The 15074-nt window shown below is 43.7% G+C and overlaps 1 protein-coding gene across 3 annotated transcripts in view; it reads left to right on the top strand.

Annotated features, from left to right (window-relative positions):
- Positions 1–15074, top strand: part of NCAPD3 (non-SMC condensin II complex subunit D3) — a 25687-nt gene extending 10613 nt beyond the window's left edge. Inside the window, exons 16-35 of one of the 3 annotated variants that reach the window (XM_030464687.1) lie at positions 746–966; positions 2382–2573; positions 2875–2972; positions 3103–3218; positions 3486–3593; positions 4119–4233; positions 4330–4437; positions 5454–5692; positions 6265–6344; positions 7555–7692; positions 8013–8146; positions 8291–8490; positions 9075–9185; positions 9605–9760; positions 10300–10469; positions 10707–10843; positions 10940–11017; positions 14022–14093; positions 14209–14269; positions 14360–15074. In XM_030464687.1, coding sequence (XP_030320547.1) covers positions 746–966; positions 2382–2573; positions 2875–2972; positions 3103–3218; positions 3486–3593; positions 4119–4233; positions 4330–4437; positions 5454–5692; positions 6265–6344; positions 7555–7692; positions 8013–8146; positions 8291–8490; positions 9075–9185; positions 9605–9760; positions 10300–10469; positions 10707–10843; positions 10940–11017; positions 14022–14093; positions 14209–14269; positions 14360–14471 — 2646 coding nt within the window. In that variant the 3' untranslated portion in view covers positions 14472–15074. The remainder of the gene's footprint in view (positions 1–745; positions 967–2381; positions 2574–2874; positions 2973–3102; positions 3219–3485; positions 3594–4118; positions 4234–4329; positions 4438–5453; positions 5693–6264; positions 6345–7554; positions 7693–8012; positions 8147–8290; positions 8491–9074; positions 9186–9604; positions 9761–10299; positions 10470–10706; positions 10844–10939; positions 11018–14021; positions 14094–14208; positions 14270–14359) is intronic. The other 2 variants (XM_030464686.1, XM_030464688.1) reach the window with 2 other exon arrangements.

The raw sequence follows: 15074 nt of genomic DNA, 5'->3' as shown, positions 1-15074 counted from the left end.
AAAACACACCAGGAACTCTTGTGCAGACCTGAGATGGGTTAAAAAAAAAGGAGGAGACAGACAAATGTGATGCATGTCAGTTGTTTAATCAGCAAATTTCATTTTCTGACTCTGTTACAATATTTTTTGTTGCCTTTTGACTTGGAAGTCGTGACTCATTCTTGTACATGCTTGTGATTTATGTAGGATGCTTCCAACTGTTGGAAGCATTTATTTTCATGACTGTTGATTTATGTGTCATGGAGAAAATGTTTATGTTGCTGGCCTTCTCAAGTTAAAGGAAAATCTGAATCACTTTACTGAGATGTAATGTGTACATGATATCACTGCAATGTTTTTCCTTCTTTTCTATTTATTCACAGGGAATTAGTAACTTAGCCTTGGAGCACTGGGTTTATATTAAGCAAGGCTGCTCTTTATTTTTTTTTTTAATTGTTAAATCATCTACCCCTCTACCTCACAGCTTTACTGAGATACTGTTAGAATTATTTATAGGGTTAGAACAAAGTATAACAGGACTTTGGCAGAAGCACCAAGCATCTTGATCATAGCTACCACCAACTACTGTGTGGTAGCAAGGAGATAGAAGTTTCCTTGTCCCAACTGCTAGTTGAATAGTTGCTGGGGTTTATAATCTCAGAGTTAGCAGCTGAACTTGAAGGTTTCTAAACCTTTGCTGATTTTACCTGTGCCTGTAGGCTCCTAACATGATTGCCAAATGTTTCTAATCCCACACGTGTTTCAGTCACAGCACGATAATGTCCTGGTGCAGAAGGCCTGGTTGAATGGAGTGGTACCTGTTGTGATGGATGCTGAAAGTTCTGTCCAAGAAAAGGCTTTGGATTGCCTCGATCAGCTCTTGTTGCAACCTATAAAGTGTTATAATAAATTCAGGAGTGAAGATGAAAAGCAGGCTCTAGCATGGGATCTCCTTACCCTCTTGACTTCAGAAAGCCAGGAGCTGGAGTAAGTACATTTCTCCCTCCCTTATGGGCTCTGAGGGCTTTTCCATAACAGCCCTTTGTTATGCCTCTGCTACTTTATTGCCTTCACTCTGTTAGCATTCAGGGACAGCATCCAGGTTTTTTTTATTTTTGCTTTTAATCCTGTTAGAGTACACAGAAGGAAATTGCCTATTGACTGGAGGACTAAGATAAGAGTTGATACTCTCAGTGCTCTCCTTCCCTGCATGCCCACAGACCACTGGGTATCGTGATGCACATACTGTTTGAAGTGCATGTGTTGTCTGGTGTGCAAGGGCAAGACTCTAAATTTAGTTTGGGGGTTTTGTTTGTGGTTTTTTTTAGCTTTTTTTTAAGCTATTTCAATTCCTAGCTTGAAGCAGTCAGTTTAAGTGCATGTTACTGCTCGAGATGGAAACTATCATGTTGTCAGGGGTTTGTTTTGCTCTGCCAGCTCCTAGAACAGAGCAGCTGTAGAGCATGGACAAGCTGGTACCTGGTGAGCAGTTTTCCTTTGTGTCAAGGATTTTCACTTGTTCTTGTTACCTGTGCTCTCTTCTTGAACTCCAGTGTTCATACACCAGAATGTTGCATGCTGTTCTTGATAGCAGCATGAATATTTAAGACAAATGGAGGTGTTCTGATGACAGAAGTAAGAGAGGTTATATAAAGAAAGGAGAACATCACCTTTTATTAATTCTGATGTGCAATATGTTACTTGTCTTGTGACAAATAGAATTATGCTGCCTGTTGCAGAATGCTGTGGGAAGAAGCAGGAGAAATGGGATGACACACAGCATGACAAGGACACAACACTGATTAAAGACAGCTGTATGTTTATTAGTCAACAGGGCATAATGGCTCAGAAATAGAAAATGAGATACTGGTTGCACTACTTTGCCAATCTGTGAAACTGCCAAGGTTCTAATTTGGGCCATGGTAGAATATGGTTTGCAGATTCATGGTACCTTCTTTATGTCCTTACTGTACCTTGCAGCTTGATAAATCTGAGAACTTGTTCAATGTAAAGTAGATAACTAGGGTCAAAGAAGAAAATGAGCAAGTAATAGTGGCTCAACATCACTGGGTCCTGTCCCATTGTAGGTATTAAACAACAGCTGCTGGCAAGTCTTTGGTACAGATGCTGAAATTCTATTTTCTTGATGTGCCATGGTATCACTTAGACCTTCTGTTTCACTGACATACAGCAGTACATCCATGGTTGTATGTTGTGCCTCACAATTATGAACAGAGAGTCTAAAAATATTACTAGAAAATAGGTAATGGGAATTCCAAGAGACAGAAGCTTTGTGTTGGCTGTCATATCCTGCACAGGGATGTTGGATTTTACTGCCAGTGTCTTACTACCAAGTGTTTGTTTGCTCCTTAACTCAGTTTTCTTTTCTTTCTGCCTTGTAGCCGTTACCTGAACAAAGCTTTTCATATCTGGTCCAGACAGAATAAGTTCAGCTCTACTTTCATCAATAACATCATGTCTCATGTGGAAACAGAGCATGCTGTGCCTGCTTGGATGTTGCTTGCTAAGGTGGCAGCTTCTTCACCCAAGCTGGATTATTCCAAGATGATTGAATCCTGGGACAATGTCAGCAGGTACCTGTGTTCTGCAGGGAAGAGGTGGGGGTGAAGAGGAGGAGCAGAGTGAGGTTTTTCTGTGCCTTTCAGCTGCTTAGCTCCTGGTTCTTTATTCAGGCAACCAGTTCTGCCACTAGGGGGAAAGCAAAGCCCCTCGGCTTTGTGCAGCAAAAAACTCTTAGCTGAAGCTTTTTAAGTTTTCATTTGGTTTGACAGGTCTGCCTTAATAATTCATTTCCCAGATTAAAGGGATTTTCTGCTGTGATTTGCTGTTGTTCTTTAGTGTTCATGTCAGTTTGTCTGCTCTGCTGTTTTTCAGGCAGCAGAACATGAGTACTGATACTACTGGACATGTCCTGTGTGTCATTGGTCATGTTGCCAAGCACCTCCCTAAAGGGACCTGTGAGAGGCTGATTGGTGAGTGGCCCTGAGAAACTGCAGAGGAGGAGGCAGATTTCATCCCTTCCATCTTAACAACCACTTCTTCTTCATAAACCTTTGATAAGCTTAGAAAATGCTCATTTTAAGTGCATGATCTCTTTTTCAGATAACATCAAGTGCTGGCTGAGGGATTCTCTGTGTCCCCTGGAGTTGATCAGCCCAGCTGTAGAAACTCTGCAGAAGCTCTGCTGTGCATATGCAGGTGTGCCAGAGGAGGCACAGGTGGGACTTTAAAAAAAAAATCATTTAAAACAGCTTGGCTCACACTTGGGAGGGCTGTCTCTTGAAGGCAGCTTCAGTCTGTTGGTTGGTTTGCTCACTAAACCAGGAGGATCTGACTCCAGCAGCAACTTGAGTCTGTTCTGCTCAGCTCTCTTTCAGAGAGCTCTCAGGACTTTCAGATTAGGGAATCACTTGTGCACAGATATTACAGCTACGTTTTGTTTAATTAAAAAAATGCCAAATTAATTTTGTTTCCTTGTGGAACAGAAGCTGCTCAACCAGGTGTGTGGAGATTTAGTATCCACCTGTGAAAGCTATATTTCCAATATAGTCCTCAAAGAGGATGGAGCAGAGCAGCTGCAAGAAGATCTCTTGGTAAGTCTGGTTCCCTTTCCCAGACTGGTCAAAGGATGTAGGTGTACTTGGAACTGGTGTTCCTTCAAGTTCATGCCTAAAACTGTGTTTTTAATAAAATGACATAGTTTTTCTTTGATTTTCTATTCATACTTCTTAGATGAACTGTTTGGGAAAGAAGTTTGTAAAATATGTAGGATGTTTTGGGGAATATCTCAGTATTATTGTTAGAGATGGGAGGATTATAGAGTGTTAAACACACACACATCCCATTTCTGTTTCAAAGCTGTTTGGGAAAGAAGTTTGTAAAATGTGTAGAATGTTTTGGGGAATATCTCAGTATTATTTTTAGATATGAGAGGATTATAGAGTGTTAAACACACACATCCCATTTCTGTTTCAAAGCTTCACCTTGTGTTCTCTAGCCACTGTCTTCTTGAAAGGGAATTTTAAGTTGGTTTTGGAGAAGTACCCTGCTGATTCCTGCTGATTTAATTTGCAGCTCAGCTGTTGCCTTTTGACTGCAGTGTGGCTTTTTCTCTGTAGGTGAGACATCTCTTCATCTTGGGTGAGGCTGCCCAGCTGTGTCCAGCCAGAGTGGAGAAACGCATCTTCCTTTTGGTTCAGTCCATTCTGGCTTCTCCTGTCAACGAGGACCAACGTGAGGCTCTCTCCTTCCTGCCTTGAATTTTAAATTTACAGATGATGCCATTTACTGGAAAAAGCATGTTTTCACTCCTAACCTCTTCTATTCTAGTGTCCAGTGCTCCAGATGGGGAGGAAATTCCAGCTTCTCAGCCACTGTCCCAATTCCGAGGATCAGCCATGCCTCCAGTGGTCAGAGCTCATGCATTTATTACTCTGGGTAAGTGCCAGCCTGCAGCAGACATGTGCCCTTGTGTGTCCAATTCCCACCCTTTCTGCTTGGAAGTTCTGCTCAAAAGCTGTGTCAGCTGTAATGGATCAGCACCGTGCTCAGTGTTGGCATTGCCACAGCTCACAGCTTTTGGCAGTGTAAATATCCATGGTGACAACTTGCACCAGCCATACAAATACTGCCACCACGGTGTGGCTCCTTCTCAGGATGGTTAATGCATTAATGGCTTCTTCTCAGGGTGGTTAATGCATTAATAGTGGTTAATAATTAGCAACACACCTCAGAATTGTGCTTCCCTCGGACTCAGTGCTGGTTGCTGAAGATGTAATAAGGTGCTCATCAAAGGATGAAGGAAACTTGGTGCTTTTGGGGCAGTTTAGAGCCAAGTGGCTGCACATAGTTACTTGTTTTCATCCTGAATGAGAAGCTGCTTTGAGAGAAGCCTGGTCAAATCTCCTTCTCTGGTATTCTGGAGAGCACTAAGTAAAAGTTCTGGTTTTTTAGTACCTCTGTGGTTAGGAACGGTTCTCTTGCAGATACACACTACTGTACTTTCCTTCACAGCTTTGGGAAGCTTAATACTTTTGTACAGAGCTTAGAAGCAGCTAGGGAGAAGGAATGCTAGAATACAGGCTGTTTAATTTTAAGTTGGGTAAATGATGCTCTTGGAGGTGGGTGTCTCCCTCCTATGCCCATGACAGCTGGGGCTGTTCTTTTTAGCTGCTTTGAATAATGCCCTGCACACAGAAATAGTTTCCTCTGAAGGAGGGAATTTGGCATAGAGACCCACACTGTAGGTCTAAGAGGAGTTTGGAAGAACTCCTGGAAGCATCATTTCTTCAAGATGGTGCAGATTTCTCATCAAGTTCCAGCACGTGCATCTCATTTAGTCCCCTGTTTGCTTTCTGACTCCTTTCCTGGCTCACGTTGGACTCAGAGCAGACAGCGAGCTGGGCTGTGGTGGTGAGGCAGAAGTAACTGATGGTCTCATCCCTGTTTCACAGGCAAACTGTGTTTACAGCATGAGGATCTGGCTAAGAAGTGCATTGCAGCTTTAGCCAGGGAGCTGGAGGTGTCCCAGGACGTGGCTGTTCGCAACAACGTTGTCATCGTCATGTGTGACCTCTGTGTCCGCTACACGGCCATGGTGGACAGATACATTCCCAACATCTCCCTCTGTCTGAAGGACCCAAATCCCTTCATCCGTAAGCAGACACTGATCCTGCTTACCAACCTGCTGCAGGTACTGAGAAATCCTGATGGGAGTCCCGTTTGAGGACAGTTAAACCAGTTGGATAATGAGGATGTTTTTAGTCTAATGGTTTTCTGGGCTTCTCTTTGGAAGCTCTCTTCATTTTCACTCCTTTATGAAAGAATACAAGCATCACAGTTTCTCCTCCTGTCTCTGCTTATTCTGCAAATACAAGTATTGAGAAGCTGAAGGGGTTTATCCTCCCAATATTCACATAAAGCCAACCAAGGCAGATCTGGACTGCTTTTGGCTCTGAGAACAGTGCTGAAAAGCACGTGTGCTTTGGCACAGAGAACAGATTTTCACTATTCTACTTCTTTTTTACTGATACCTGTGGCAAACCTAGGTGCTTGCCACCATACCATTTATGCTGTTTAAAGCATCCTCCAAGACATTGTCTCCTTGGGGTTTGTTTCATGTACCTCTAGCTGAAAGTACATCACTTGCTTGTTTGCTGGATGTATGATCTGTTAGGCTCCATCCAATGTTGCCCTGGCTACAGTCTGAAAGTTCACACTGGGTTTTTCCTGCAAATTTATTTCTTGTCTGCCAATTTCTTACAGGAGGAGTTTGTGAAATGGAAGGACTGTCTCTTCTTCCGTTTCGTCAGTGTCTTGGTGGACCCAAATCCAGATATTGCCAGGTAAAATCCTGACTTGTGAAATAATGAAGGAGCTGAAGATCAGAGATGTACTCAAAACCAGTATCAGTCTTGCAGTTTCAGCATGCAAAGAAAAGCTTCAATGAGAGAGCAGATGATTACCCCATTAACCTCCTAATTTCTAGGGGTTTTGATGCTTTAGGGTCTGCAGTGGTGAACTTCTTTCCAGGCTGTTTAAAAGTCCCAGAGTAGTGATCTCTGTTTTTGCCTGTCTTGCATTGCAGCTCTCTTTCTGACTCTCAGTTATCTAGGAAATAAAAGGGAGTTTCTGAAACAAGGCTTTATGAAATCTTTCTTGTGGTTTTCTAGTTGAGTGCTGGTTTTGTTTCAAGAATAGGATTAAACATGACCTTTTCTTGTATGGCATGCTTTGTCTTTTTAAGCCTTCTACCAAATTTTTAATAGTTTGACCTGTAAGAGGAATTAAGAACACTGGGTTTAAGTGCCTGTTTATGAAGTTTTTGTAGTTTAAAAGTTCCAGGCTTCTCTGCTAGGTGAGAAATGAGTGGGGCAGTTTTCTCTAAGGATGGTAGATCCTGCAGGGATTCTGGATGCATCTGGACAGTCCATCTGAAGACTGTTGTTTTCAGGGCCATCAACCTGTCATTGCTTACTAGTGCATGTTGATGCTTTCTTTTCTCTTCAGTGAGCTTTCAATATGTAAAAATGTCATTCCAGTAGATGGTGACATTGCAACATCATGTTCCAAGAGCTTTAGCTGAAGGCTCTTTGGGAGTATTTTTCTTTGCATTTGCATTTGGTTCCTGCATCCAGACAAAGCCACATTCTTCAGGCCTGGGATTGACTTGCAGCTCTTGCAGGACTTCTGGTGATTAACTTTTTGCAAAGTACTGTAAAATGTCTGAGCCAACATGGAATTTGAATTATTTAAATAATGAAAGCATTGTGCCTGGATTCAAGTTAAAATTTATTTCTTTCTGTTTATTTTAATGGGATAAAAAAATGAAGCAGCATTTGTGGATGCTGAGAACTTTCTGCATTAAAAAAGGCTTAAAAGTGAATAAGCTGATGGCCTTCTTCAATGCCAGATGGGGCTGAGCAAGAATTAAATGTGGTGCTGAGGGAGACTTGGCAGAGAAAAAACATCCTCCTGCTTTATGTCTTGTGAACCTTACACTGTATTTCAGTGGTGATTTAAAAGCTACTTTATGATAAATTCTTTCTTTTCCAGGTTTGCAGAGTTCTGCCTGGTGCACCTCTTGCTGAAGAGGAATCCAGTGATGTTCTCCCAACACTTCATTGAGTGCATCTTCCATTTCAATAGCTATGAGAAACATGAGAAGTACAACAAATTCCCCCAGAGCATGAGGTCAGTCGAGCACATTCACATCTCCTGATTCCTGCAAGCTGCTCTGTCTGGCCATGCAGATTCTAGTGGCAGCAGAATGCTCGTGGCACTTTATAATTATATATGGTGTGTGTGTGTGTAAACAATGTTAAATTAAGAGTGTCCTGCCTTCTGGACAGTGACACTTCTGGGAAGCCTTCTGCATGTAAGTTGTGGGACCATGTGGTATGCTAAGAGGTCTATGGGTCTTGCAAGTGACATTCAAAGATGCCTTGGTGATTTTAAAGTCTTACTGTTTCTGTGAGTTCCTGTAATGTGACTTGGCCCTTGCTCAACCACAGGGCAAAGAATCTCTTTTCTCTGAAGGGAAAAGATAACAAAGAAAAGAGGATGTATATCTACAGGTTCCTGCTAGACCACTTTACAGATGAGCAGAGGTTCAGCATTACAACCAAGATCAGCCACAGCATCCTAGGTAAGGGTCTGTCTTGAAAAATCTGGCAAACAGTGAATTGATGTCTGTATAAAGGCACCAGGCTCTCAACCCAGCTGTGTTGCCCTTCCATCTTTACTGGCACTGCTCTTTCCATTGAAGTACCTCTTACTTCTTCCCTTCCAGCATACTTTGTGGATAAGATCCTTCCACTGGACCTGGAAGCCAGCGAGCTGCTCTCGGATACATTTGCAGTCCTTAGCTGTAAAGAAATCAAGCTGTCAACTATGAGATCAAAACCTGATGAAGACATCCAGCCTGATGAGGATGAAGTGGCAATGGCCAATGCTGTCATGCAAGCAGCACAAAAAAAGCTCATCTCTCAGGTGAAGGGCACTTAATCTGGGGGTGGAAGAGGGTTGGCCACCAGAGAGAAACCTTGTGCAAAAATGATCTGAGTGACACAGCAATGCCAGTTACCTGCTGTGCCTGCAGGCTGTTGTTCAGGCTCTAAGAGAGCCCTGTCTTCCTTCAGCAGTTTTAGGGTGCCAAGGAGGTGTGTTGTTGGGGTTCCTTAATAGCACAAATTGCCCAGTGGGTGCAAAGTCCTGTTGCACTGAGACGTTTGCTCTCCTTGACTCAGGGAGCATAGCTTAGCATTTTTAGACTGAATTGTAGGACTTGTCTGTGGAGGAAGATACTCAAGGTCTGGTCCTTTTCAGATATAAAATAGAGGTTTCCTTTCATCCAAACAAAAGTTCTCAGGTGAGCTACAACCTGCTTCTAAAGCAGGCAGTGAGCTGTGACAATTGCTAGAGACCACAGAGATCTCCTCAAGTGGGATTAATAAAGTCAGAATACCTGTTGTAAAAACAGTGATGGCTCCTCTCATGTTAGGCCACCCATCTAACCCCAGAGTGGCTTCTCCTTGATTGCATCATGTAACTGTTCATGCCTTGTTCAAACCAAGGTTCAAAAGAAGAACTTTGTGGAAAATATCATCCCAATAATCTCGTCACTGAAGTCTTTGATGGAGCAGAAGAGGATCCCAGCTCTTAGGGACCTCATGAACTACTTACGGGTAAGGGGAAGTGTTTTCTTGTTGGATTGGGTTTTTTCCACTCTTGAGTTAATGTGTTAGATGTGCCATCAGTAATGGAACAAACAGCCTTCTTAGAAGGAATTTTAGAAGGCAGATGATGTTGTAACACTGCCACTGCGTTAAATGATGTGGGAGGTGGAGGGATTTTGGGTAAGGATCTCACAGTGTGTTACGTGTGAGCCTCCTCAGTGGAATGTGGGCAGAAAGCTTGGCTGCTGGAAAGCTTTTTCATGTTCTGAAGTACAAATTGGAATCTAAACTCTTGGTCTGTTAAAAACACCCCTGCTCTACCAACTGGTATTTCCTTTTGCATGTAAGCAGCTGTGAGCTGAATGGAGACACGAATCGGTAGGCAGTAGAGATTTCTGAAAGAGTTTAAACATTCCTTATTGCTCCAGGAGATGATGCAAGATTATCGAAATGAAATCAAAGACTTCTTTGCTGTGGACAAGCAGCTGGCAGCCGAGCTGGAGTACGATATGAAGAAATATGAAGAGCAGCTGGCCAGGGAGAAGGAGTCAGAGCAGGAGCAGGTCTCTGCAGTGCCTGCAGAGGTAGTTGGGAAAAGCAAATCTGATTTGCTGCTGGCTGTGCTTACATGTTGGATTGCTTTCTGTTCCCAGAGTGCTGAAGATGATAAAAAGGTCAAAAAGAGAAGGGTTCCTTTTGGCTGACTTTTAAGTGCATAGAGTGGAAACTATATCTGTTCTAGATCCTCTTTTCAAGTCAGTGTAAAGAAATAACTATGTGCTTGGGTCAGCTGTCCTGAACTATTTTAGATACCAACCTTAAGGCAAGCTGACTTCTACCCTGGAAGTACCTTTCTCTCTTTGCTGACTTTAAAAGAGAGCACCTATATATATATATATACATATATATACCTCTAAAGTAGGACACGTATCTCATCAAAAGTTCCAGTTCCCTTCCTGTTAACATTTGAGCCAATCCCTTCTTTCTCTCTAGCACCCTTTTACAGCTATCACACAAAGGGCAGTTCTTTGTCACAGCATGTAGGTCTAAGTCTCTTGTGTCTGGGGTTTGCTAAGCTTGTATCTCTTGTTAGACATACAGTCTTTTCTCCTGTTTTCTGTAGCAGCATCCATCTTTGGAGACAGCTGTACCTTCTGGTGGCTGGAATAATAATGCTCAGTCCCTTGTAAGTGGGAGACAGTTCTCACCACCTGGATCAAGTCCTTCCTCTGGACCTTCTGAGTTTGCTGCACCTAATGCTGATGTTTTCAAGCAGCCACTGCTCAGTCGCAGGTATGGCTTTGTCTGTGTGACCTGTTGTGATATTCTGCAGGGCTCTTGCTTTGCTTATCCTCTCCATCCTTAGTAGTATCAAAGTCATCAGTGTTTCAGCATGATCTTTTCCATTCACTTGGTGTTTAAGATCACAAGGGATTGGAAGGGGACAGGTCTCTCTTCATGCTACACACACCTCATCTGGGCTTGAAGTCAACCACTCTGCTGTTCCTGTCATGGTTTTTTCCCCTCTAGGCCAGCATCCCTGAGCACACTTGCCATCCTGAACTCTGCTAGGAAAGTGGTGGAAGCCAGAAAAGAGCATCGTAGCAAGAGTGTTGGAGGTTCATCAGCTGGATCACCTCCCTCAAGCACAGCCAGCAGCAAGCAAAGTAGGAAGCTTGGCATTGGATTAGATTTAGTTGATAAGACTGTAGGTCTCCAAGGGAATACATTAATATTCTTCATTATTTCCTTGTTATTTCTAGTATCCTTTCAAAGCCTGAATCAACAGTCTGCTGGAGAAAACATTCCTGTGGTGGGCCGGGCAGTCAGCACACCAGAACGTAAGTAAAACCCAAAGGAACCCTTCCCAAACTGGGCTGAGAGCTCATTCTCTGAGAGAGGAAGCAGTGGCTCCCCTAAAGAGCAGACAAAATGGTTCACTGGTAGCTTTGGTTGTTTCTTTAGTTCTTGGTTGTAGTTAATGAGAATCATTCTGAAATTGAAGGTCTCAGGGAGAGGACATAGGAAAGGACAGTCCAGTATGGTCTCCACTGACATGTCACAGAGTTTTACAGAAGAGATTTGGTTCAGGAGAGCTTCAGTTTTGGGGTCTAAGAGAGCCCTGTCTTCCTTCAGCAGTTTTAGGGTGCCAAGGAGGTGTGTTGTGGGGTTCCTTAATAGCACAAATTGCCCAGTGGGTGCAAAGTCCTGTTGCACTGAGACGTTTGCTCTCCTTGACTCAGGGAGCATAGCTTAGCATTTTTAGACTGAATTGTAGGACTTGTCTGTGGAGGAAGATACTCAAGGTATAAGGTAAGGGTTTCTTTTTATCCAAACTAAGATTCTCAGGTGAATTACAACCTGCTTCTAAAGCAGGCAGTGAGCTGTGACAATTGCTAGAGACCACAGAGATCTCCTCAAGTGGGATTAATACCCTGCAGTCCTTATTAAGTGTGTGTTCTGCCCTAAGAAAGTACTGAACTGAGCTTTGGAGAAGGGACGATTTGTTTTGGTTCTTTTCTTTTACTCTCCTGTGAAAATTAAACTAAAAAATACAGAGAGGAAGGTGTAATACCCAAGCAGAGAGTCTGCTGTGCTTCTGGGCTGCCATCTCACAAAACCTGACCTTCAACAGTTGGGATTTCACTGGGATCCTTCCTGACAGCCCCTTCCTGCGAGCGTGAGAGGCAGCGATGGGAAAACACAGATGGAAATGAGTCCTAGCAGTAGCTTCCCTTCCCTTATGTCAGTTCACTGCTGAGCTCCTCTAGGGCATCTCTGCTGTGGTGGCAATTTTGGGCATGATGAACACCCTGACGTGCTCTGGAGAGAGCTCCAGCTCAGGTGGGAGCAGAGGTCACCTCTCCTGAGGCAGGTGGGAATTGTTGGAGGAGAGGTTGATGTTCCAGAAGCTCAGCTGTCTGCCTGCACCCCTGGTCTGGCTCAGTGCAAACACCCACCCTGCACGCACACAGGAGAGCAAATGACAGAGTCTGCAAACACCTGACAGCCCTGAGCAGGCAGAGGCAAGCCAGCAGCACTGATGTGCATCTGCTGGAAAATCTGACCCTTCTCTTCCCTGGATGTTCCACTGTTGGGTTAGATTTGTCGTCCTCAGTGTTTCTCTTCGCTGCCTGAGTGACATGGAATGACCTTTTGTGCAAAAAAAAAAAACCAAACCCCAACCAAACAAAAGAAAACAACACAAAAATAGGGGCATATTTTTGAGAGCAGAAATCAAATTTTTACGTGCCATTTTTACGTGTCTGGAAGCTTTCATGGCTGTTCCTCTTAAGCACCATATCCTGGGGAAGAGGAAGGGAGAGCAGCAGTAGTAGGGCTGAATTCCTGCTCTGCTTGGAGGAAGCTTGTGCCCTTCCAACCAAACAAAACCAAAACACCAACACAAAAAGAGGGGCATATTTTTGAGAGCAGAAATTAAATTTTTCCATACCATCTTTCTGTCTGGAAGCTTGCATGGCTGTTCCTCTTAAGCACCATATGCTGGAGAAGAAGGTAGAGCAGCAGTAGTAGGGCTGAATTCCTGCTCTGCTTGGAGGAAGCTTGTGCCCTTCACTGGGGGAGAAGAGAAACTGTACAGAGCAGGATCCTCACTTCATCTGGCATGCACTGAGCCATCTGCATGGTGGTGCTGGGTCTTGCAGGCTGGGAGGCAGTCTAAAGAAAACATTTTTATTTCTCTGCTACATCGTTCTAAACCCAGCAGAGACACAGTTCTTGGCGAAGTGTTTTGTACTCGAGTTCAGAGCAGCTCTCTCCTTTTCAGCTTGTTTGACTGGCCTGGCTGTCACTCTGTTCCCTGCTGTCATCGTGTCCCCTTCTCAACTCCTGGTGGTCACTTTGAGAAGGTTGAGCAGTGTCTGGGCAAGTGTAAATTGCTTCATTGTGGTGCATGAACACACACTGGGAGGATGCCACTTCTGTTTGCATGGGAAGCCCTTTTTGGTGACAGTTCTGTGCCATTTTCTCATTATCTAAAGTAATTCATTAAGGCACACACTGCACAAAGTCAGGGCACTTGCTTCTCAGGTTTGAGAGAGGCTGAGGCAGATAGATAGAGATGGATTTCCACTACAAGCTTCAGTAATTCCCTTCCAGGACAGGGAAGAAGTTGAAGAGCAAACCCAGTTTGTCTGTAGAGAAAAGCCATCTAGCAGAGTTTCCAACTCCTGCTTTATAAAGCAGATTCTACCTTAATTCCCTGTGAAAGGTTCTGGGAAACATGAGCATAAAACAGAGTGCCAAGTAATGTAAAATCTGAATATTGTGACATCTCTCCTGAGATAAATGACAGGGAAGAGACAGCTGACAACCATGGCCTATTCAGGCAAGCTAAATTCTACCAAGCTCCCTTGTCAAGTGATTCCCCTTGTCTGATTGCAGGCAGTTCCTCTGGGAAGGGCTGTTCAGGTCCTTTGTCAGTCCTCAGGGGCCCCATATTCCACCTTGACTAAGCAAAGCAGCAGGTCTGAAGCTGTGGAAGATGGCCAAGCTTCAACAGGAGGGCTGGCTCTCCCACTTAGGTGGGACAGGGAGGTGCATGAGTGAGGTCCCATACATGAATGAATTGTTTTCACCTACGAGGAAGGGTGTTAAGTCTGGAGTATCAAGCTGCTGTGCACAGATGGCCCATCAGATTCAGCATACACAGTTTTGAGGTTGGATGAGAGATACTTATCTGCTGGTCTGGAAAAGAGAGAGGTGTGTACGTGCTTGGAATTAACTGGATGTACTTGCTCTGTGGCACCTAGGTGTCCTGCTGCAGCATGCCATGCCCTCTGGCTGTGTCACAAGCTGACTGCTAATTTGTGCTTTTTCTTTCAGAGACCATTAATGACTTGACTTTTGGTGCTGGGGTCAGCTGCATCAGCTTGAACACCCCGGGTTTAGCTCCAGGCAAGTTAACTTTGGATTATAACTTAAGGGGGAGGAAAAAACCTCCCAAATTATCACATTTGGAATTTTTTAAAATACAAAAATACATCTTTTTTTTTTTTTTTTTTTTTTGCAGAGAAGAAAGAGGCCGAGGATGAGCCCAGAGATATTATCTGCTTGACATCACCAGAGAACCCGTAAGTTCAGGAGAGGGATTAAGCAGCAGTTGCAGGGAGAAGGATTGGTCATTCTCAGGGCCTTAACATGGTAATTCTGCTTCCTTCTAGCCCACCCCAGCCACAGGCGTGGAAAGTAGAATCCCCAGCAAGCAAAAAAAGCAGCCAACACGTCCCTCTGAGAAGGTCCCAGAGGAGAACTCCACTGAAATCAGAAAACTGATCCTTTCATTAGACTTCTGTACAGAACCACCACGTTGCCTGAAATCTCTGCTTTTCCCCCTGTAAATATAAATCATTGTGGGCACATGGCCTGCCTTCCTTCCTTATCTATTCTTCCTTGGTTTTTTACATGAAGCTGCCTGGAACACAGGCATACAAAGCCTGCACTAACACATTATTCTAAGCTGCTGCTGTTGACAAAGCTGAAAGGCTGCAGTGTAAAGGGAGGCTTGCTCTTCACTCACAGGATGTATAATTTGTCCATTTGGAAAAGCAAGAGCACTTTGTTGCCACAAGCTTAGTAATAAATGGCATTTATCCCAGCTTGCAGGGAAGTTGAGTGGCTCAGCTTATTCACTCAATCCCTCATTGTCCCTCTTGGTTATATATTAGAGTTGACTTAAACTGAACAAAGGTAAAACAGCTTGTCACTGCCCCACCCCTGAATCTGCTAATTGCACACCACATCACCTCTTATTTGTTGTGCAAACGCCTGTGTGTATGAACAGCCTCAATGTTCTTTTATATGGAATATTTCCATTCTTCAACTCTGTGATTTCCAACTATTAACATTTTATGAAAATAAATGGTTACAGAACTAATT

The sequence above is a fragment of the Calypte anna genome, chromosome 24, assembly GCF_003957555.1.
Source record: "Calypte anna isolate BGI_N300 chromosome 24, bCalAnn1_v1.p, whole genome shotgun sequence".
Taxonomy (NCBI): Eukaryota; Metazoa; Chordata; class Aves; order Apodiformes; family Trochilidae; genus Calypte; species Calypte anna.
The sequence above is the reverse complement of the archived record's forward strand: the minus strand, read 5'-3'. Positions and strand labels throughout refer to the sequence as shown.